This window comes from Leptosomus discolor, chromosome 1 (genome assembly GCF_034619465.1).
Source record: "Leptosomus discolor isolate bLepDis1 chromosome 1, bLepDis1.hap2, whole genome shotgun sequence".
Taxonomy (NCBI): domain Eukaryota; kingdom Metazoa; phylum Chordata; class Aves; order Leptosomiformes; family Leptosomidae; genus Leptosomus; species Leptosomus discolor.
This window is the reverse complement of record NC_141391.1, coordinates 89,152,106-89,175,960: the sequence shown is the minus strand read 5'-3', so window position 1 is coordinate 89,175,960 and position 23,855 is coordinate 89,152,106. Positions and strand designations below refer to the sequence as shown.

At 39.0% G+C, this 23,855-nt stretch overlaps 1 protein-coding gene across 1 annotated transcript in view; it reads right to left on the bottom strand.

Moving 5' to 3' along the window:
• Positions 1 to 23,855, bottom strand: part of POLA1 (DNA polymerase alpha 1, catalytic subunit) — a 204,000-nt gene that overhangs the window by 65,552 nt on the left and 114,593 nt on the right. The window contains exon 35 of the mRNA XM_086468624.1: positions 71 to 187. Within this exon, the coding sequence (XP_086324750.1) occupies positions 71 to 187 (117 nt within the window). The remainder of the gene's footprint in view (positions 1 to 70; positions 188 to 23,855) is intronic.

Genomic DNA, 23,855 nt, shown 5'->3' with positions numbered 1-23,855 from the left:
GTTGAGGGAGAGGCGAGTTTCACGAAAATCCTGTTTCGCTGCTGTCAAATCTTCGTCCTAAAACACTCACCTCTGGTCTCAGAACAGCCTTCCTGCAGGCCTGGCACACAGGGCCACTCCGGGAAAAACTCAGGGGAAGTCGACGGGTTCGATTCTGGCAAGTTGGCTCCTCACATATTAACCAACCCTGCAGAAGAAGATAACATAGAAGAAAATACATTTTTACCATAAATTTAAGTTACAACTTCTTTTTACCATACGTAAACAATGAATCATACTCAAGGAAGAAAAAAAATCCCAACTTTAATGTCTTCTGTGAAGCTGATACATATAAAGAAGTGAAGGTCCTTGTTTAAGGTAACACAATCAATAGTGGAGAACAAAGCTGAAGCCTTCTTGCTTCAAAATTCCACGTTCTGCACACTGTAGTCATCCCCTCCTTGAAATATACTGAAACCTCTGCTTTTCTCCAGTTCAGACAATGTCAACATATAACAGCATTATTTTATGTAAGAACGTAGACCAGACAGCGAGACACCCCAGAGACCTGTAACAAATTAAATTTTGAAGTAAAGTGCCATTTCCTTGCTTGTACTTTAGAAGGGAAAAACAGTTTCAACTTTTAGGTTTTCTGATGACAGCCAGAAGCTTTCTTTTCTTTTCCCTGTTTTTTTTTTTAAATAATTTTTTTTTTATAGAAAGCTACTGAGACTTCAACATAAACTGACTCATTTAAGAAAACCTAACATTTTGCTGAGTTAAAATGAAATAAAATCTGAGCCAGCTTGCTCTATGTCAGCTTATGGAGACGACGCAAAAGGCTTCTCTTAAGACTGCGAAAGAAAGAATGCTTTTGGGATTGGGAAGGAGGTACCTTCTGTACCAGGTCCAACCACAGGTTAAACCAATGCTGCACCTCATCTCTAAAACCCACCAACAGCAGATACCTAAGGTATAGCATAAGAGAAAGCACACAGTAGAAGTTTTCCAGAAGATTCTCCCAGCTTTTGGAAATGGCTCAAGGACCTCACTGTCTCTATATTCAGTGGTGATGCATGCATTGCTACACCCACCCCACTGAACTTCAAGTGCTTTTCGAACCAATGTAAACTTTTATCATCTACAACATCCTGCAGAACTACACACTATATGAAAAAAGTATCTTATTTTTCTTCAACACACACAAAAAGATTTTCTTTTTTAATGCCTTCTAGTTCTTGTATCAGTAAAGACTAGGAATAATCGTTCTACATTCACCTTTTCCAAGCCACTCATGATTTTATAGATCTCCATCACATCATCCGCAATCAAACTCTTTTTCCAAACCACAGTCCTAATTTACTTAGTCATTTCTTGCATGGAAACCACTGCACATCTTTGTTGCCCTTCTCTGAAGCTCTTCCAGGTCCTTTTTCAAATGAGGAGGTGGAGGAAAATGGGACAAATGGGGAGGGAGACAAAACCAGATTGCACATTTTATTCAGGATGTCAAATGAAAATTAATTTATACAGAAACACGATGGTATTTACCATCTTGTTCTCGCCTCCTTTCTTTCGCCAAGTTCTGGAGTACTACTGAGCATTTCAGCACTGAGCAATCATTCCCAGAAATATATTTACTATCATCCAAGAAATATAATTTTATTCTTCACTAGTAAGTCAATATACACATCGTATGAAAAATTAAGATGATTTTTTTTGGATCTGCATCACTTCACATTACTTGGCAGATGATTTAATCTCCCATTGTTAACTGACAAGTCAACTCGGCATCATAAGGTTTTTCTGCAACCCCTCTCAAAAGTTCCTGCTTTTACCAACCCTGAGCAGCTCAGCACTGTCAAACTCTGCATTTCAGACTATCAGCTGTTGATGTCTCTGTTGGGAATAGTGACTGTTCATTTTTGCCTCTATTTCCAAAATTCGTTTTTGTTGCTCCTGCAAAGACATTTAATCTAACCAGACCAGGATTCTTGTGACTTTGACAGCAATATTATGAATCAGAGAACAACTCAAAAAGTTGCATGCCTCCCTTCTGACTGGCTCTTTAACAAGCTGTCCCAATATTATGCTCTGGCAATGACTTCTACCTGAATTCCACGGTGGCAACTCAGGTTTCCAATTATTATCATGTTTCCTACCCTCCCAGTTTCCACAGCTCCACTTAGAACACTACTGTCACTACCACCATCTTGGTTACAAGTCAATAATGAAAGCCTGCAACTATATACCTTTTCTGCACTTCATTTCCCGGAGATCCTGGTCTGCTGGCAAAGCAAATTTGTCAATAAGACACAACTTATGTTTTCCTTTCTCACTGACATGGCCAAAACTGAATCTGTATTTTGTACGTCAGTAATCCAGTGTCCTGATTCAATATTACTATGTCAGCAGTTTAGTTTAAAGTTAGATATTTGAGTTACTTTATTTCAAATGCTTTAGAACTCACATGGAGGAATATATAAACTTTAGTTTTCCATTTTCCAAAACCTTGTTAAAATGAGATTTGTCTGTGTCTACTCTTAAAAGTGGTTTTTGGTGGTTTGTTTTTCTTTTTAAAATTTTTGTCACTGTCTTCCCTATCGGTTACTGTAGTATGCAGAATTTGTTTGATTTTGCAGCTTGTTCACTAAAGGATCAGATAACCTGAACACTCTCTTCTTTCATGTTTGTCAGCTTTATCCCTTTCTTCAACTTAAAAATATATTCTTTTATAATCTTTTAAAAAGTGCCAGAAGCCTGTTTCCATTTTTGTTTGTTAAGATGAAACCTCAAATCCTTTCCTTCATTTATTTTTTATATTATTATTTCCAGAGACCTCTTTTCTTTCACCATTTCTCCAGCCATGCCATATCCTCAACATCATCCCACCTGGTGCCAAGCCCATCAAAACACTTCCTGTTGCTCTTGCAGAAAGTAGCTTTTACATCCATGTGGGCAGACCAGAAAAACCTTGTGGGGAACTTCACACCAACGGCAAGGTATATAGCACTACCTAAAATGCACGTTCAAGTCTGTAATGCAGAACTGGAAAGAGTCCACTAAGACAGGCAGTTAGGGTCCATTTCACTGAACTTTGGATATCTAAAAGCCTCATACCCAGTGTAAGCTAGTCACCCTATGATCCGTTTATAGTAAGTGTAGGAAGAAAAAAACATCTCCAAAAAGCAATTCACCTAACAGATTTTGGTATGAGGCAAACTCTGCTCCAGCTCTTAACAAAATAAGGGTAGACCTAGTGTCAGAGCAAGCTTTTTGGAAACAGTATAATCAGTGTATCTGATCACTACGATTGAGTTTTACTGTTATGTAGATCAACAACATAAATCATTACATATTTAATACTGCACAGTGAGAAAAATCCAAGAATTCAGAAATGTCCTATAGATTTCAGTTTGTTCTCTTGCACAACTGTTGCTCTAGCAGTCCTAGTACCACTCTCCTTGTCACGTACAAATTATTTATGACAAATATTTCACATGTGACATTAGAAACATAGACACCACTCAACAAGACTGAGCTACTTCAGCAGCAGATGCTTCACTATGAAAAGTCCTAAATTAGGATCTGACCTAACATAAGACACCTGACCTGTGTCTTCTGGAGTCAGCAGACACAAATGAGCCTCAAGTAAAAAAGCTAGTCCTTAGCTCTGGTTTTGCAAATGAACCTAAGATTTATTTCTAAAAGAGGAAGGTATTAATTTGTTGCCTCATATTTTTTAAATAACTCAATTTTAATAGACATGGAATAACTTTCTACTGAAAAAAAGCTACTTAAGGATAGCATTGAGATCTTCAGGCACTCACTTCTGTGAGTACTGAGAATACCACTAGAGACAGTGAGGGAAAACACAAAAACATTTCTGAAAAGGATAATGAATTGTCACAGATCTTCCGTTAATTCTTAGAGACAAAAGCAACGCTCTGTGTGGAAAGCTGTTTATGCTATATTTGCTTATTACGTGGCATTTCCACCTTTCTATGAAGTATTTGGCAGCAGTCTGACACACACAGGGCCTTAAAATACACAGCCAGGCAGGGGGAGGTGCAGAGCGTGTCCTCATCGATTCCAAACCCCTCCTGTTTTAAGAGCATAATTGTTTCAGCTGTAACTATGAAAAGATTCTGTGTGCACGAAGAGAACACTCATGACTCAAAACATATTAAATGACTCCATTTGAACTTTAAAACAATTTATTATACTAGAAAAACAAACCATGGAAACTGTCAGATAGTATTTAGTTAGGAAATGCAAGTGCAACTGAAAAAACAAAGCCTGGAATGGGAGCAGCGTCCCAACTTCAGCTGAGCACAATACTCAAAAACAGACAACCATGAAAATAACGCATGATAGAAGTAACAGTGTGTTTTCTGCCACCTATTGGCATTTTTAGCTAACAATTAAGAAACAAAGGACTACACCGCTTGCAAGGTACTGCTTCTATCATCTTATAATGGAATGCACAGATGGTCCACCCAAACTACCATTAAATAATGACATTTAAAGCAAGTTTCTTTATGCAATTGTTTCAATCTAATAAAGTTACTGTTGAAGAATGTGCTGGGAACTTTGCTGGTCACAAAATACAGGTGAAAAAAGACTGAAAACCCCTGCTTTAACAAAAAACAATAGCTTAGGAGAAAAATAAACATTTGCATTCAACAGCTTACTATTATACTTATTTTCAACTACTAAGAAGTAATAATCAAAACATACAACTTTCACTAAACAGCACATTTCTCAATAAACTATGCTTAAAAAATAGATCTCCAAGTTGTTGCCTACAATAAAAAAATCCAATGTGTTATGTAGATACTAACTCACTAAATGTCCCTTCAATTCATATAGAAAACAGTTAATGCCATTTGTATAGACTTCCTACCAGTTATCATTAACATTAAAGAGGTCTTTTCTTCTTTGTCACCTCTCTATTCAGACCTTATTTGCGTTTGTTTGTACTTACTATCTGTTAATCTCTCTTAACAAATGACAACAATAACTATTGCTATTATGCATGGAAATTAAACATGTAGATAACTGTGTGAAGGGAGCTATTTTTGAAAAAAGCAGTATCAGAAACATGTATCTCTTTATGTCTCTTGTAGTGCTTTGATAATTAAGCCATAGCCTTGATTTGTTTTCAACAAAAAACTTTTCCATGGACATGGATGTTGCAATCAAATTCAATACATGTATTATGTTCTGATTCAATTTGCTGAAGTGCATTATTGTTAACCCTTATTTGATCCATGCCTGTCGTCTTCACTGACCAAACAAAACCAACCCTTCATTTCCCAGCAGCTATCACGGAGTCTGTAAATTAATTTGCAATAGATCAAACAAAATCATAATAGGAAACCTTCAGTTTTGTTCTACTTGGTATCTGCAACACTGTGGGAAATAAAATACAAGTTGACAGAAAAAAAATAAAAGCAACTAGCATTTTCAAACGTTCTGTCTACAAATGCTTAGTTCATTTTAAAATATAAAAAATGTATGCAAAAAAAAACCCTGAAGTAAATGCACAACATAAAAGAAAATCCCTGAAGAGTACTATGTCCACAAACTGTAGCTAATGGGGAGAAATTTGCAAGTCAAAAGTAATTTTCTTTCTTTGTAAGTCTGTTCTTGAGAATTAGCCTCTCACATTCTAGTGATCAACAAGCACTATAAATATTACCCCAAAATACAGAGGCAAGTGGTTTTGGAACAGCCTTTCAAACAGAAGTTGCAGGAGTCAACAACATACATTTACTGAGCTTTATCTTACTAGTTTTTACAAATTACATTTCACAATGTAGCTTAGTTGCCTGCTACAGTAGAGGACTGGATATGCTTCTCTACAACACTTCAGTTCTGTGTCTGTTCCTGTCTTCAGATAGTCTGGATGCTGAGGGACTACAATGATTTAAAAGTTCACATGGAATGTAAAAATGTGGTAGTAAAAAGAAAGCTGCAAGCAGTGAAAATTATTCAGAGGTCATTATCAGTCACTTTGGAGTTGAATTTAAAATGTAATTAGTGCTTGCTTCTCTACAGTCTTACTCTCCATTGAAGGCAAACTTAATGTGAATTTTTGAAAATGGGATCTTGGCGGATGATGTCCGATCTTCAGATGGCTGGGATACCTAACCTCAAGCACATTAGATTCAAAATCCATGCCTTCCTCACTGCAGAGCTCAACTTATCACCTTAAATCATCAAATCCGCCAGCAGGGAAGTGTAGGAACACAACCTGGACACGCTTTCCTAGTCAACCAGCATAAGCTTGCTGTTCATGTCACTGATCAGCAAACCTGCTTTTGGAAGGCTGAATGTGAGAGACAACAAAACTAAAATTTTCTCACTCAGGCATCATTGTGAGTTACTTATCAAGCCACTCTAACTTCAAACTGACCTCTCCTTTCAGAAGCATATTATTTCCACTAATTTCAAGGCTAGAAGCTTCAAACCCTCTTTGCTGCCAATGTTCGTTATTACGGACAGCATTGCCTGACAGGGCAAATCTGGTTGAAGTGGCTTTAAATCTCCTGGAAGGATGAGGTTCCACCAATATTGCATTATCGGGTAAACTATCAAATCTACTGACAACCCCCATGCAATGTTAAAAGATAGATGATTTTATGAAATATTTTATATGAAGTTTCTCGTGGCAACAGCAGACTTGACTCAGTGACCTGAAAGTTATCAGTTCCACTTGCAATAACTCACTCTACATCATAGGTGTGTTCTCCCTGTTCCACCTGTCCGGGTCCTCTGTAAATATCTGAATGTTTGGGGGAGCAGATAGACAAACATTCATTAGTAGTATACAGTACCTCAGGAATTAGAACTTGATCCAAAACCTCTGTTTGCACATTCTTTAGCAACTGTTTTGACTATCAGTAGTAACTACATTTTTTAAGAATTACATCACAATTTCACACCTAAATTTTTCTTTTTCACAGGCAGGACTGCATCCAGGCAGGTTTTGAATATCTCCAAGGAAGGAGACTCCACAACCCCCCTGGGCAGCCTGTTCCAGTGCTCTGTCACCCTCAGAGTAAAGAAGTTTTTCCTCATGCTCAGGTGGAACTTCCTGTGCTCCAGTTTGTGCTCATTGCCCCTTGTCCTGTTGTTGGGCACCACTGAGAAGAGCCTGGCCCCATCCTCTTGACACCGGCCCTTTAGGTATTTTTAAACGTTGATAAGATCCCCTCTCAGTCTTCTCTTCTCCAGGCTAAAGAGCCCCAGGTCTCTCAGCCTTTCCTAGGAGAGATGTTTCAGTCCCCTCATCATCTTCGTAGCCCTCCGCTGAACTCTCTCCAGTAGCTCCCTGTACCTCTTGAACTGGGGGGCCCACAACTGGACACAGTACTGCAGATGCGGCCTCACCAGGGCAGAGCAGAGGGGGAGAATAACCTCCCTCCATCTGCTGGCCACACTCTTCTTAATGCACCCCAGGATGCCATCGGCCTTCTCGGCCACAAGGACACATTGCTGGCTCATGGCCAACTTGTTGTCTACCACAACTCCTTCTCCACAGAGCTGCTGTCCAGCAAGTCGACCCCGAGCCTGTACTGGTACATGAGGTTATTCCTCCCCAAGTGCAGGACCCTACACTTACCCTTACTGAACCTCGTTAGGTTCCTCTCTGCCCTGGATGGCAGCACAGCTCTCTGGTGTGTCAGCCACTCCTCCCAGTTTAGTATGGTCAGCAAACTAGTCCTTCCAGAGCAAGTACAAAGATACATCAGATAGTTCCTTGATCAATTTTATGGCTGGAGAGCTGAGCAGGGAGAAATGTAAGGAAATACAACAAGTGCAAGTGTCGAGTCTTGCATCTGGGAAAGAAGAACCCCATGTACCAGTATAGGCTGGGGACTGAGCTGTTAAGAGAGTAGCGTAGGGGAAAGGGACCTGGGGGTCCTGGTGGACAGCACGATGACCATGAGCCAGCAATGTGCCCTCATGGCCAAGAAGGCCAATACCATCCTGGGGGGTATTAGAAGGGCTGTGGTCAGTAGGTCGAGAGAGGTTCTCCTCCCCCTCTACTCTGCCCTGGTGAGACCCCATCTGGAATAGTGTGTCCAGTTCTGGGCCCCTCAGTACAAGAAGGACAGAGAATGGCTTGAAAGAGTCCAGCACAGAGCCACAAAGGTGGTTAAGGGGCTGGAATGCCCTTATGATGAAAGGCTGAGGGAGCTGGGTGTCTTCAGCTTGGAGAAGAGGAGACTGAGGGGTGACCTCATTAATGTTTATAAATACATAAAGGACAAATGTCAGCAGGATGGAGCCGGGCTCTTCTCTGTGATGTCCAATGACAGGACAAGGGGCAACAGGTGCAAGCTGGAGCACAGGAGGTTCCACATTACATAAGGAAAAACTTTTTCACTCTGAGGCTGACAGAGCACTGGAACAGGCTGCCCAGAGAATGTCTCCTTCTCTGGAGACATTCAAAACCTGCCTGGACATGTTCCTGTGTGACCTACTCTAGGTCATCCTGCTCTGGCAGGGGGATTGGACTAGATGATCTTCTGAAGTCCCTTCTAACCCCTAACGTTCTGTGATGGTGTAATTTATCAGTAAGAGTAGCAAAGTAGATACAGTGGAGAACACTTTCATCAGGAGGGCTCCACACAGGTGATCTCTTAAGACTTCTGACTCAGTCAAGTCCACGTGTCTCCTAGACAGCCTAAGCAGGGACAGCCACTCCATTAGTAGCTACTAATACAAACAGCCTTGAGACTGAATTATCTGAACATATAAAAGGATGGATCAACACATGAAAGGAACACCTCATGATGTCTAAAAACCTACATCTTGGTCACCCACCCTATTTGGGCAAGGGAAAGAAAGGAGAAATTCTTCAGCAAGGTGAAATCAGGAGATAATCTTGTCAGAAAGAAATTTGAGGGAAACAAAAAAGAATATCCTGTCACAGAAGAGAATCATATAAGGAAAATGAGCCTTCAGGCTTCCTTCCTTCCTCTCTGCCTAGCAAAATGACCACCACCAGAAATGAAGCCTTTATAAAATCATGCAACTGCCAGCTTCTCTGAGGTAACAGACTTTTTTTTTATAGCTCTGTAGAAGACTACTACCAGAAGTTAGCTTTGGAAATAGAAGGTGGGCCTACAGCTTCACAGGTGGAGCATCTTATCTATTTTGACACTTTCCCTATCAATGATGATCTCCTTGATAAGGAATGAGCAGGCACACTCTATTGACAAGAATCATGCAAACCAACTCTAAAAACCAGAGTACTGGAGTTAGAAGCAATCAGTGATGCAGAATTCTGCGTCAGCAACTTTTCAGGATCCTGCAAGGCTTGATATTTCACAAGCAAATCAGATACCAAACACTAATAAAAAAATGTATCTGTGAGACCATGAGAAGGTTGTCATTTTATCTTTGAATCAAATCTAGCAGACCTGCAAAGCCTCTTCAATAAGTAGGTTCAGACATATTTAGATCTCAAAGTAGTATATGGATAGGCATTGCTATTGATATACTAGTCATTCCAATCTTCTTTTCCACTTTGTCAAAATTTTAACAAGAAATTACTGGAAAAGTTCTCTCCACTTCTTTAATACACTCCTGCAAAGAGATCAACTTGTACTAAGTCAGAAGCCCTAATGTTAGGTTCAATAGATCCCTTATTAGAGAAAAAGTATGTCCAAACTTCTCCCTAGAATTTCAAAATTTAAAAGAATTTAAAAATGAAGAGTGTGTCCAAGTTCTCTTGAACTGCCAGGCATAACTGAAAGTTTTAAGTAAAAAATATCTTAAAACTAAGTTATCTAACATATTTATACTGAAATTTGAGTATATAAACCAAAGATTATCTTTGAGGTTGTTTTGTTTTAAGGCTTCATACTGCTGTCCTAACTGTAACATTTAATGATCTCCCAATATTAAATTCCTTTGATATTTTCACAGACTCTTCAAATAAATTGTTTTATAAAAGTAGCTGCGTTAAGAGTCTATTATTGATGCTGGCTGACTAGAGCTTTTGTCTTTTTATTTTAAGTGGGGTAGGTACCATGTTAAACACACTGCCAAGCTTGTTCTAGCTGAAAGGAAAGACACCGCAGCATATGGTCAGAATGGTGAAGCACTTTAGGTTTACATAAATTCCTTTATAAATTTATCTTACATCTTAAATCCCTTACCCAGCGAATGCTTAGTCCATGTTCTCTGCTATTTTGTTAGGTGTTGGGTACATTTGGCTTTAAATTCCAAGCACCAATGCAAATAGTAACTATTACAGTAACAATGACTGAAATTTGTTCCTGAAATTTATACATAAAGCTAATGATAGTGCATTAATATCCAGTGTGGTATATGACTATTAGGATCACAAGTAAAGATAAGGAACTGTTTTATCAACTCATACTCAGCCACTGGCTTCACATTCATTTTTCTTTTTCTATACCATAAATATTGTAGCTAGTTCCTCATCCAGAAAAAATAGGTTACATTCTCCAGTATGAGTATTTTTAGAGTCTGATGCTACCTGATCATCCAATTTGGGAAAAAGTAAACAGGGAACCCCGGCATTTCACACTCCATTTCATGCTGCCTCACTTCAATGGAAGTTGAAGATATGATTTCAATTTCTTTTCGAAGCACTTCCTCATTTTCAAAGCTTCTTGAGTTTTGGCCTATATAACTGATCTGAATTCAGCTGTGGATGGAGTGGATAAAAAAAAAACCTCTTATGAAGGAAGGAAATTCCTTTCCTGGATGGTTCATTCTGCTCCTCTCAAATTCAGCATTATCCAGGCTGATGAATGGATAGACACAATCTTCCAGGGAAAAATACAAAACTGTCTTTTAAATGAAAGAATAGTAACAAGGAGATACGAATTGCTTTTGAAAGTGCACTACTTGAAAGCAGTACAGATCCTGGAGATGGTCGGTGATATATCCAATATTATTATCACAGGAAAGACATTAAAGGATGTTATCAAAGCAAAGCATCTTAGCCAACAACTTCCTAGTGGAAGGCAAACGATCACTTTACCACCCAATGAGACAGTACTGCTGTTAAAAGAGAAGGATATCCTCTCCAAACAATATGTACTGAAACCTCCTGTTCTCAGAGACACTCGTATCTGTTGTCTCAGTTCCCCACTGAAAAGTTGCCAGTCCAAATTGACTCAAAGGCAACTGGAGCCAAAGGGAACCACACGTTCAAAGGACCAGACTGTGAAGGTCCAAAGCAACCAGACAAATTGTAATTGAGGGCAACGTAGCTACCCTAACTTGCTAACTTAAAGAAAGCATAAGAGAGGAAATAAATACTACCTGAATTTCTCAGAAGAACACAAAGTGTCTTTCTATCTTGAAAAAGCCAACGATGATTGAAAAGATGTCCAGGGGGCTGGAGCACCCCGCCTTTGAGGACAGGCTGAGAGAGTTGGGGTTGTTCAGCCTGGAGAAGAGAAGGCTCCGGGGAGACCTTACAGCGGCCTTCCAGTGCTTAAAGGGGGCCTGCAGGGGAGGTGGGGAGGGACTCTTGATCAGGGAGTGTAGTGATGAGACAAGGGGTAATGGTTTCAAACTGAAAAAAGTAGATTTAGATTAGATGTAAGGAAGAAGTTCTTCACTGTGAGGGCAGTTAGACACCAGAACAGGCTGCCCAGAGAAGCTGTGGCTGCCCCCTCCCTGGCGGTGTTCAAGGCCAGGCTGGATGGGGCTTTGAGCAACCTGGTCTAGTGGAAGGTGTCCCTGCCCATGGCAGGGGGGTTGGACCGAGATGATCTTTAAGGTCCCTTCCAACCCAAACAATTTTGTGATACTAGAGTGATAGAAGCAGTGATGTGGGTTCCAGGCAGCCATTATGAAAAATGAAGCTCACCTTTTGTCCTCAACCACTCTGATCTAAAACACCCATAGAAAAAACCCAAACGTAGTTCCCTTTGGATATTATGAAAATGGACATAAACTTGAGAAGGTTTAGCCTACAACAAAATTCTGTCCCACAAGCACACTTTTTAGGAGTTCTTTCAGTACTCGCATACCTCAAGGTCCTATCAGTAATGCATAGCTGTTGTGATGCGAAGTCAGCCACAAAATATCATACGCCTATTTGTATGCTACTGAAAATGAAAGTTTGTAGATTTTCAAGAATGACATTTTGTGATTTGGATACTCCAAAATAATAGAACTTGAATTGCTTTCTAATTCAGAACTGAAAAAAAATTTGAAAGAAACCACAAAAGACTGAAAGAAAACGTCATTAATCTCTAGGAAATATTATTCTGAGCAGTACCTGTCATATCAGTTTGACCATTAGAATTCTTGCAGGGGGAATAATCAAAGCAGGAGATAACAGAAGCAGCAAGAAATGCACCCTACTCCCCCCAAAAAAGAACTAAAATGCTTTAAACAAAATTATCAAACAAGACAGAAGGGAAAAATATCTTGTAGGTCAATGTAAGAGTTTTACATGTTATTAAAAATTGATTTTTTAAAAAAGTAAGGCATCTTTAAATGTACAGTCACATGTCATTTCATACAAGTTATTTGAAACTTATTGATCTCATTTGTGCAAAGACCAGGCTCTGTCATCAGCCTCCTGAAAGGATAATAGAGCACTCCAAACCCTTATGATAGGTTTGATGCAAACAGTGGCCCTCTTTTAAACACGTGTAATAGCACCATAAGCGGACAAATTCCAACCTTAACAGTTGTACATTATACACTAAATTAGAAAGTATGTTCTGCTTTACTTCACAAAGCCAATACCTTGGTCTTCTTATCTCCAGTAAAATAAGATTCTAGGCACCAAAATATGCACCCCAAAACATTAAAAAGTAGAGCACAAGTGTTCATAGGCTAACATACTGCTCACAAAGAGAACCAGCAACTACCAACAATTTTATTTTACTTAGCCTGAAAACAGCTAAACTGGATTTCAAGCAAGCAACTGGGAGAAGGCATATTTATAATTACTACATATGGAGAATTACACTGAGAAAAGGATCAGGGAAAGATGTCTTATATATTTCTGTATGGAGAGCTAAAACATCTAGAAGGACATTCCAGTCCATTCTGCAAAATATTCTCCCTATTCATACAACCCAAAGCAAGCCATATTCTTAGGCTATAATAGGTCACAACTAAGTACAGTACCTTGCCTCAGAAAAAAATTTTGCTTTGCCTGTCAACTGTCAACAAAGCACAAAGAGCTCATACAGCCCATCCATGTATTGCTTGTTAAAGAATCTAGCAACGTACAAACAGTAAGAACTCAAGATTTCTTAAAATCTGTGCCTCTGCTTTGGTTAGAAAGCTAAGAATGCTCTACTCCCCTCCCCCTGCTTCTTCCACAATTCTGTTCTCTTCCCTCTCCCCTCAAACATTTTGTACAGTCCTTAAATTTTCTACTGCCACAGACTGGTCTTGCAGCAAGTTCAATACAACATTAGGTGTAATACAGAACACACGGAGTTTTTACTAATGTACATGGCAATAATACCAAGGTTTGTCAACTCAAGTATACATTTCAACTTGGTAAAGAGACAAAAAGATTTTTTTATGTGAAACATTTATCTTTGCAATATAGTTATGAACATCTATAAATGCTGAAGGAGTTCATACAGTTCTGAAAGCTTTAAAAATGATAATGCATATACACAGATAAGTAAGTTTAGAGGAGCTGAACAGAGTGAAAGGTAATGGCAGAGAAAGCGGTCTCAATGGTCCGGTCACCTTAAACTAGAAAAGTTTAAAGCATCACTAAGCAGTGTTTGTTCATTTAAGTTTAATTATTTTCTCCTTGAGAATGGCACTAATGAAACTGAATATCTTTCATGGTTTCGAAGAGCAGCCTGAATGGTCTGTAAACAGGACTGGGGGCAGACAAGAGAACTGGCTGAGCCGGGAGGTTGCTAGGTGATGCAGAATGTAAACCCACAAACTTGTTCAGGTTTACTTTGCTTTCATGCTGCTCTCACAGAAGCTCTCCAAAGTTTTAAGAATTAATTTCCAGGTAGCTATTTAGAAACAAAAAGTAGAATAATTAAAATAGAAAACCCCTTAATCCTCTTCACCTCTTCTCTTGCCCCCCCCCCCTCCGCCCCCCCCCCCGGAAAAAATAGGAAAGAGGAAAGGAAATTCACAGCATTAAAGCGTAGGAAATCCATCACAGTGTTTCGAGTACAATGATGGGAAGAGGACCATTCCCTCTATATATTTGTATGTAATTGTGGAGGACTGGTGATTACGAAGAACTTCTACTCTTTTCCTATTTTTACTTTTGCAAATGAAATTAAAAGTTATTTCTGGAGCAATATGTTGGCCCTTTAAAGTTACTTTAAACTGAAAATAAAGTCCTATTTACTAACATTTCCACTGCAGATTACAAAAGCAAACTTTTCAGTATAGCCATGCGTTTCTACCCCCATCCTTTTCAGCGCTGTGGTGGTTGTTTTTTTTTAGTTTTTTTTTTTTTTTTTCCTAAAGTATCTGATCAGAGATTGTCCGGTAAGAGCACTTTATTAGATCATCAGTCAGAGGGTTTTACAAGCACCAAGAGCTATGGACTCAAATGCAGCACATCAGTTTTAATAGCTGAAGGTCTAATAGTAAACTGCAGATACTGCTGAGAACTTTCCATGCACTGAACTCTTGAAAAAGCACCATCTCTCAAGCTTAAATGCAGCTGCCTCTTTCAATGCCGCAAATGGGTAAATTTGACAAAAAAGCCACCATTAAGACTACATGAAAGGCTCAAGACAACATCCTTTCAATGCTTTGTACTTCAGTAATCAGATGTACTTACTCACCCCCTCCCCCAAACCCGATCAAGAACTATTTCTGAATGGTAGGAAATAATTCCACTTTGTACATCTTTTAGTTAATCAAGACTTTCTATTCAGCAATTTGACCTTTTGTTCAAAACAGGATTATCAGTTTTTTCGCCAGTTACCAAGGGCGACTCGCATGGTGAACATAATTGCAATAATTTGCAAAACACCATGGCAACCCACATTACAACTAGGTAAATACTGGTCTTTTGTGCTACATTGTTATTTTCAGAGATGCTGAAGTCAAAGAACGAATGACAAATGAACACAAAATTTATATTTGCTTTGTCTCAAAAGAGAAGAAAATTGATAACAAGAATTGGGGGGAAACCGACTACAGCTGTAATTTCTAACTTGATTAATTAGGATGGTAACAGTCCTTAACAGTATATTCAACAAACAGCCCTGACTTAGTCTCTCCACCCACCTCTCTCTCTTTCTCCACTACTACCACTAACCCCCACCCCAGACAAATTTTTTCAGCTAGGAGAACAAACAACTCCATTTGCTCTTTTCTTCAACTTAATGGAATCCTTAATTACAGAATATTGTTCTCTTGCTCTTCATTACACTGAAAACTGAAAGTGAGAGAGAGAGAGGAGGAGGAAGACAGTGCCAAGCAGACAGGGTAGCTACCGTCATCTTATCTGCCTTTGCTTTTTTTATCCATACTGGACCTAAAGGTGAGACTGCATTTTTTTTTTTTTTTTTTTTTTTTTACTGCTAGCAGCTGTTGCATAGCAGATAATTAAGTAAACTATTTAGTGCTCCAGTTCTCTCACTGGCAGCGTTAGTAAGAAAACATGAAAGCTTAAGTCAAGTCATGATTAAAATCCAAAATCAGAGAGGAAGCAACTGCTTAAAAAGAAAAAAAAATTACCTTAAAATGAGCAGACTGGGTGGTTTCTAAACCAATACCCACAGTATTAAAACATTTGCCTATGAACAGTGTTATATACATAATAAACTAATAATTTTTAACTTATTTTCTTTTTAATTGTAAGGAAGTTACTGTTACAGTATAGGCTTCTAGTAAGACTTCAAGAAATCACATTAAAACAAATTATTTCAGAAATATGCTACAAATATAGAGAAATAATTTAACTGCTGAAAACAGTCTAATATATCTTACTAACTGACTTCACAATAATTTTGCTGTATATTACTGGAGCACGAGTTCTGCACTGAAACATTTATTATGCCACAGTGAACCAACTGAAAGGTTGAGAGCTTAATTTTCATGGTTATGTCTCTATACAAGCCAAATTCTGTCATCAGGTGTACACATGGTTCCTATAAAATGCAATGGCACCCTTTAGCAGTAGATGTTCACATACAGAGTATATGAAAAATACATTAAGCTGCAAGAAGCATGCAATCAGAAGCCAGTGCAATCCTCATTTCAGTTCCCTGTACATACAAATCATGTGTCAATTTACAAAGGACCGCATTTATATTTTAATTCTCGTTACAGGACAGGATTGCCATTAGGATAAAACAGGCTTGCAAAGCGAACAAGACTACTGCCACATCTCTACATACTGTGAACACTGGAGAGTATGTAGTAAAATGAAAGAAATGAAAACAAAGTGCTAAAGGCAACTGAACCCGGCCCCAGGGAACTGAAACGCGCTACTGCCTCTGCTGCACAGATTCTCCATGCTGCTGGACAAGTCACTTCCACTTTACTGATACGGCTCACAAGTAATGATCACGTGAGAAATCAGTCTGTTTTTCAGTGACATTTGAAGGTATACACTGCTGAAGTCTGAGTAGACTCAACTGTAACCTGAAAGTTGTGCTTCAGGCAGTTACACAATACTACACACTTCGAAAAATCAGGTCCTTTGTTTCACAAATTGAGCACCCAAACTTATGGACACGTTTGATGTTCATTCCCATATGCCTCATTTCTCTGAGAGATAAAAATAATTTGTCCCATTGTTTTACATAGCTCTTGTAAAGATGTTAAGAGCTACATGATCCTACAGTGAAGTGTATCACAGAAAACTCCATGAGAAAAATAAAGAATTCTAGGCAAAGTTTCAGCAAATGCACTCGGTAAGGTAAAGGGCATCCACTAAGCAATGGAGAGAAACAAATACAGACTAGCTGCTCATCTAATGAGTGCTGTCCAACCTACAGGCTGCAATGTACTGAAAAAAAAAGACAAACAGGATAATATCGTATATAAATGACCTGTATTAAACTCAAGTAAGAAGTATTCATTTCAGGATTTTGTCAACTTTCAAATGTCCAACTCTGCAGTATCAGGATTGCTCTTTTAAACTTAAATAAATAAAACCTTCAGTTTTCTGCCTGTTCTTCTTCAAAATAGGGTTCAAAGGAATACACAGATTTTGCTGCTTGAAATAAACAGAGTAACTCATGATAACAGCGGATTTCCACCTTTTCTGCAAGCTACGCATTTTGCCCAGTATTTCTCAATAGCAGAGGCAGGCAAAGACTTCAGAACTTTCTCATACTTTTCTTTTTAATTAAACCACACTCAAACATAATTGCTTGCTTTTCTTGTCCAAATTTTCACAGGGGATTCTTCACCCACACCTGCCTCCTCACACTATTTCAAGCCTACCTTCCCAGTCAGGTGCTTATCCAGCAGATACCCCCTTTGAACACTCTCATTCAGCAAATTCCACTCAATTCAGCTTCTTCGCTTTTATTTTCCTCTACATCCACCCAGGTCCAGCTCCCATCTCATGTGCTGGTTCTAGTCTCTACTCACCTATACTCAGTTCTTGCAATCATACTTGGTTTAACCTTTTCTTAAATCATGCCTAGCTCCTGCTTCATATTAAAACATGCTCTCATAAGGTTTTTAACATTATCAAATCTAGATGGATTTTCATAGGATGACAAAAGACAACCAACAGAAAAGAGGAAGGAAGGATTAAATATATACTTTATTTCATAGCCCAATGTTAAAGACTTCAAAGCCACAGCATCTTCATTTCAGGTATGGCAAGGTGACCCAAACAACTTTAACACTGCTTTTACTGCAACACCATGCAATAAGTAAGTGATTATAATTCAAGCACTTTCATGCCGGGGGGCTTCAATTAAACTGATTTACACTATATCAGATTTTCCCCTTTCCCATTCATTCCTTCTCAGATGACCACTACTGTGCATAAATGTAGTTGCTTGGTAGACCTCACTAGACAGGTTCATATATCAAGATGTGTACACTTCAACTGCAACTTCTGGGTTTATAACACTTTGATTTGTAATAATTAAAATATATCTGTAGCATACTTTATTCTGAGATAACAAACATATACCGCGTACTTAACTCCACCTTAAATTACTCCATTTTCTTCCTACTGCTAATTAAACTGAGCATCAAGCAAGACACTCGAAAGTCTCAAAAACCTTTTGGTAAGTGTTCTGAGACGGTCAGGCTTCCTCCTTAGCCTCCCCCCAGCTAGCCATCCATTTCTGTAACTACTTTCAACACCTGCCCACGCCTCTTTCCTGCAGTCCTCTCAAACTTTCCCTCAGACCTGCCCCTTCTTTTTGAAAACAGAGCTCTCATTCTGTCTCCTTGACTTAATTTACCTTTCCCACTACAGTCAGACTGCATAGTCATTCACTTCTTTAGAACAGACTGATTTCTTCAGCAGTGTCTGGTACCCAACGCCATATCAATCTCCCTGTTAACAAAAATGTCTCCACAGATGGCACACTGTCCAGATGCAGACCAGAGATCACAACAAGTGAGGTCAGAGGAAAATGGAATTTTGAGAAAGAGAGATTATAGTCTTTTCTATTAATAATTAATTTTTTCAAGGGCTTATAAATTGGGCATTTCTGTTACTTGCCATGAAGAACAGAAAGCACTCAAAAATCTAGGCTGATCTGCTTGATCTCAAGCACACAAGTGAAGCCAGAAAGCAACAACAGCATCTCAGAATAGCTGTCGTGGATTAGTTTAAGATAGAAACAACATGTTTTCCTTAATCTTGAAAAAACGCGAATCCATTTTAGGTTAAAATTTCAGCTAGAACTCAGCTTTAGACACATTTGGTACATAAAATGGCAAGTCAGACATCTAAAATGTGGCAATGTTTTCAAACTTAAGTTTTCAATGTAATAAATGGAAAATTTTAGTAAAAACTGTTTTGAGTGCAGCAAGAAAAACATTAGAAGGACAAGGGTTCAGAGAGAACAACAAGAGAAAGTGGGGGTTTTGATTGTTTGCTTTTGTTTGGTGTTTTTTGTTGTGGTTTTGTTTGTTTGTTTGTTTTTTAAAAAAGTAGTAATAGCAGCCATGGTAGCAGCAGCGAAGAAAATACTAATGACCAAGTCACTGCAATCGACTGGCTGCCATTCTTGCTGAGCTTCAAACTGAAAGGTCCCAGATACACAGCCAATCCCCTCTCCCTCACCCCGGTATATAAATCAATGAATATGGATAGAAATAAAGTACGTAAACCAGATTATTAAAAATCACAGAAAGGTTTGGGTTGGAAGGGACCTTACAGATCACCTAGTTCCAACCCCCCTGCCATGGGCAGGGACACCTCCCACCAGACCAGGCTGCTCAAAGCCCCATCCAGCCTGGCCTTGAACACTGCCAGGGAGGGGGCAGCCACAGCTTCTCCGGGCAGCCTGTGCCAGTGCCTCACCACCCTCACACTGAAGAGGTTTTTTCCAAATAGTTTCCAAAACTTATTTCCAAATGGACTGATGAGAAGCCAGCCAGTACTACTCCTTTATCACAGAAGTGGACATGACCATCCAGAACCAGTTGCATGACTACGTAGGACGAATAGGGCCATGTTAAGAGTATGAAAAAGGGCTGCAAAAAATGGATCTGTCTGCACTCACAGTGGTCTTGCTTAGATAGGCTGCAGAACCCCCTGAACAACCTGACCCAGCATCAGGTTTGGACCCGCTTTGACTGGAATGATTGGTCCAGAAGAAATCCAGGAGTTTCTTCGACCTAAACTATTCTAGACACCAACTAAATTAAACAGATGGACCTTAAGCAATTGATGCTTCTGTGTAAGCATTTTAAAAAAAAAAAAAAAAAAGCCAATGCCACAGAAATACACGCTTGTCACAAACTCAATGAACTACAAAATCTGAGAATGGGGAAGAGAATGTTTTCTGTTGCTTATACACTGGTGACAGACACAGCAAGTGAATAAACAGGGCATTTTTGTTGCAAAGAATATATTTTTTTTAACATAACACTAAAAATTTTTATTTAGTAAATTACATTCAGGAAGAACAAACTGCATAAAAACAGCAGGTAAAGCATGATCCTTCAAATACACTATCCTTCCTTTTTTAAAAGGTTACCTGCTACTGAGACCTGCAAGGCCTTTAAAGCTCCATACTGAAATTAGTATGGCCCAAGAGAGCTATCCAACTGCAACATCTTGAGAGCAGAACAGGTTACTTGTTACTTCCTGTCTGCTAGAAAAAATTCCGCTGCTATGGTGTTGTTGCTTTGTTTGTGGTAGATAACATGTTGTCCCAAGTCTCTAAAACCAGTATTTTCTAAAATGTAGAGAGAATATTTACAAAAAAAAAAAACAAACCAACTTGTCTGAAACAAATTCTGAATTTCATTATGACAGGTAAAGAAAAATCAAATGACTGGAGTAGAAGATTGCAACTACTTAGCAGATAGTATTATAACCTGATTATATTTTATATGGGTAAAAGAACAGTTCCAATCAACTTGAAAGTCCTATTCCTTAAGGTAAGGAAAATTACAAGCAAATTTTAACTTGGTAGAATGTATAAAATAGATGTATAAGAAACGGAGACTGAAAGCAAACAGTTGCTGACATAAATCAAAAGTTTTCTCAACTAAAACTCTAATAAAGATTAAAAAAGATATCAACTAAGAACATAGAATTGAGTCAATAATGTGATGAAAACAACAAAACAGTTTATGGTGCAAAACAACAGAAGTGCAACTTTTTCCTGTATTTTGGAAAAGCATGGTAACAGCCTAGTAGCAAATAAAGATGAAGAACTATATTTTGGTTTGTTAGCAATAAAATAATTAATAGGCCTTCAAAATTCAGCATATTCAGAGAACAAATGCTGGAGCTTAATAGTCCTATTAGAGCCAAGAAGATCTGTTACTTGCTGGACTTCCCAACACCTGAAATTGCCTCAAAAACTGAGACCCAAGTATCTATGCAAAATACTAATTTTCCTAGAAATAGTTATAGAAGCTAACCAGAACGATTCATGTAATTATTTGTATGCATCAGTCTAGCATTAACCTAAGGAAAAACAACAGAAATACTGATAGGGACTTTCAGTGAACAAGAATTTAAGAACAGGAATGTAATTAACATCAGTCAGTATGTTTTTATACATAACAGCCTCAACCAAACATGACAGTTCATTTTTTTCCATAAGATTACAAGTTTGGTTGAGAAAGGCAGATGTACTATAATTAATCTCTTGAATGGTATCTGATTTACTTCCAAAGGACTCTGCAATAGAATTAGCATTGCAGTGTGTTAATAAAGTACATGTGAAATGGATTAAGAGGTGCAAAGTTGAAGCATCTCAAAAAAAATCAATTGTCCATGAGACACAAAGTGATGACAGTCAAGTAAGCATTTGTCAATATGGGATAGAGAGGGATTCTGGTGATGTATCACAAAGAAAAGGTTGCACTCGCACCCTTCAACACTTACATCAGTGATTAGTAGAAGAGAGAAATCAATTCACATAAAATTTACAGATGACAAAAGCAGAACAGCAAATAATGATAAGCATGAGGAAATTGGTTTGGTAAACCGTGCTCATTCAAGACAAAATACATGTTAGCACAGCAAAACAAAAACGACACACTGGGAACAAAGACTACAGTTCACACCTACAGAATGGGGATACTGCATGCCAGAAATTACCAGCTGAAAAGGAGTCATGGTAGGTAAGTTATTCAACATAAGCTTTAAAGGCAGACACAGGAAGGTGCGGAGATTCAATAGTGAAGAACTGTGTACAAGTACTGAGGTGAATTTCTTCAAAGACATTGCTGAGAAAGATACTGGAGCGCACACAGACCTGGTGATAAGAGTTTAAAAACAGAAAAAAAAAGAAAACAACTGATATGCTGAAGAGCCATAAACAATGTTTCAAGGCCTTGAAAATGCCTAATAGCAACAGACCTTGAAGAGCAGCCTCTTAACATCAAAAAAGAAGACTGAGAGGTGACTTGATCAGAACGTGTAAGTACATTCACAGCAGAAAAGCGCAGGTGACACAGGGTACTTAAACCTAGAGAAGAAAGGAGTAATATGAGCCAGTGGCTGGAAAAACCTGGTAGATTGAAACCTGGTTCAGTGTCCCAGCCCAGAGGGTGGTGACCAGTGGAACAAAGCCTAGTTCAAGGCCAGTAAGTAGCAGTGTATCCCAAGGGTTCAGTTCTGTTCAACATCTTCATTAATGATCTGGATGACGGGGCAGAGTGTACCCTCAGCAAATTTGCTAATGACACAAAACTGGTGGATATCAAATCGAACATGAGTCGGCAAAATACCATCATGGCAAAGGAGGTCAATGGCAACCTGGACTGCATGAGGCAGAGCGATGCCAGCAGGCTGAAGGAACTGATTCTTTGCCTCTCCTCAGTGAGAAGGTGCGAAGTGGTAAGAGCCTGCCAAAGCAGAGGAACAGCATCTTTTCCATCAGGCTTGCTAACCTAACGAGGAGGACTTTAAGTTAGGTCTTTTGGGGATGGTGACCAAAGCCTGAAGAGAAGTCACAGTACAAGGAGCAATCAGGAAACACCCAGGAGACAGCACGATGGGGAAGCTCCCACATTCCCCTTGAAGGCAGCACAACTGACAGCCCATCTCCAATACCTCTACATAAAGACATGCAGCACAGCGAACAAAAGGAGGAATTAGAAGTCCATGCAGAGTTTTAGAAACCTGTGACCTCACAGTGACTGCAGAGATGTAGCATGTGGGACAGTGTACAATGGAGTGCTGTGACAGACAGCTACAAGACCTTCAGGAAGGCCAGGCCAAGGATGCAAGGAAAAACATGGCTGGACAAGGTCCTGAGCAACTCTGAAGCTGGATTTAACTTCAAAGATAGCCCTCTCTGAAGAACTGGACCAGGCAATCTTCTGAGGCCCCTTTCACCCTAAATCCCTCTAGGATTCTGTGATAATTTATTTAGAAATTATTGTAGATGTGGAGAGGATGCAAACCATTAATTTTTGTTTTGATAAAAACTAAGCTAGACGTTAAATTGAATGAATGGGTGGTCATATTGGTTAGTTGAGATGGATATCGGCAAAACCCCCAATATAATTCCCAAAGTTAATGCAACTCTCCACAGCCTTCAGAATTGACCCTGGAGTAGCCAGAGCTACTTCATGTTTGTTGCTTATATTAAGTCACTCTCAGGAGAGCCCTAGGGGATAGATAATGGAAATTAAATCTTTCCTTTGAAAATTAATTTCAATGAATGTTAGTTGATCATGGCTTTTGCCACTGTAGCAGTTCAGTGCTGATGAATGCCCAGTGACCAGCTGCAGGACAGCAGTATATGCTGCCTGAGAAACATAGTGTCCAGTCCTAAGAATGGTGTCCATCTTTCTAAGCTATTAACTTGTTACTATTTGAGATAGTAACTTATGACTATTAACATCAAAGATGGGAACTAACAGGAGTTAATGCACGACACACTGAATGATGGCAGAACTACTCACGAGAGAAACAAGGTTGATTAATATAACCAGAACGGTACACACATTTCAGATACTTGGGCCTCACAGATACAAAACCAAAACGTTAAAGCTCCATATGACAGCTGAAGGCCTTCTCAGGAAACACGTTAATTAATTAAAAGAAAACATCACCCAATCCGTCAGAAGTGCGTATCATTAGGGGATATGGTTGGAAAGGTGAAAACCAAACCAAAACAAAAAAGACCAACCCACTCCTGACTGCAAATCAACCTTCTTTTGCCTCTCCTATCCCACCCCCTATTATCAACAGCAAGCCCTTTGGGCTGGATGGTATGATTTTATTTACAGATGTA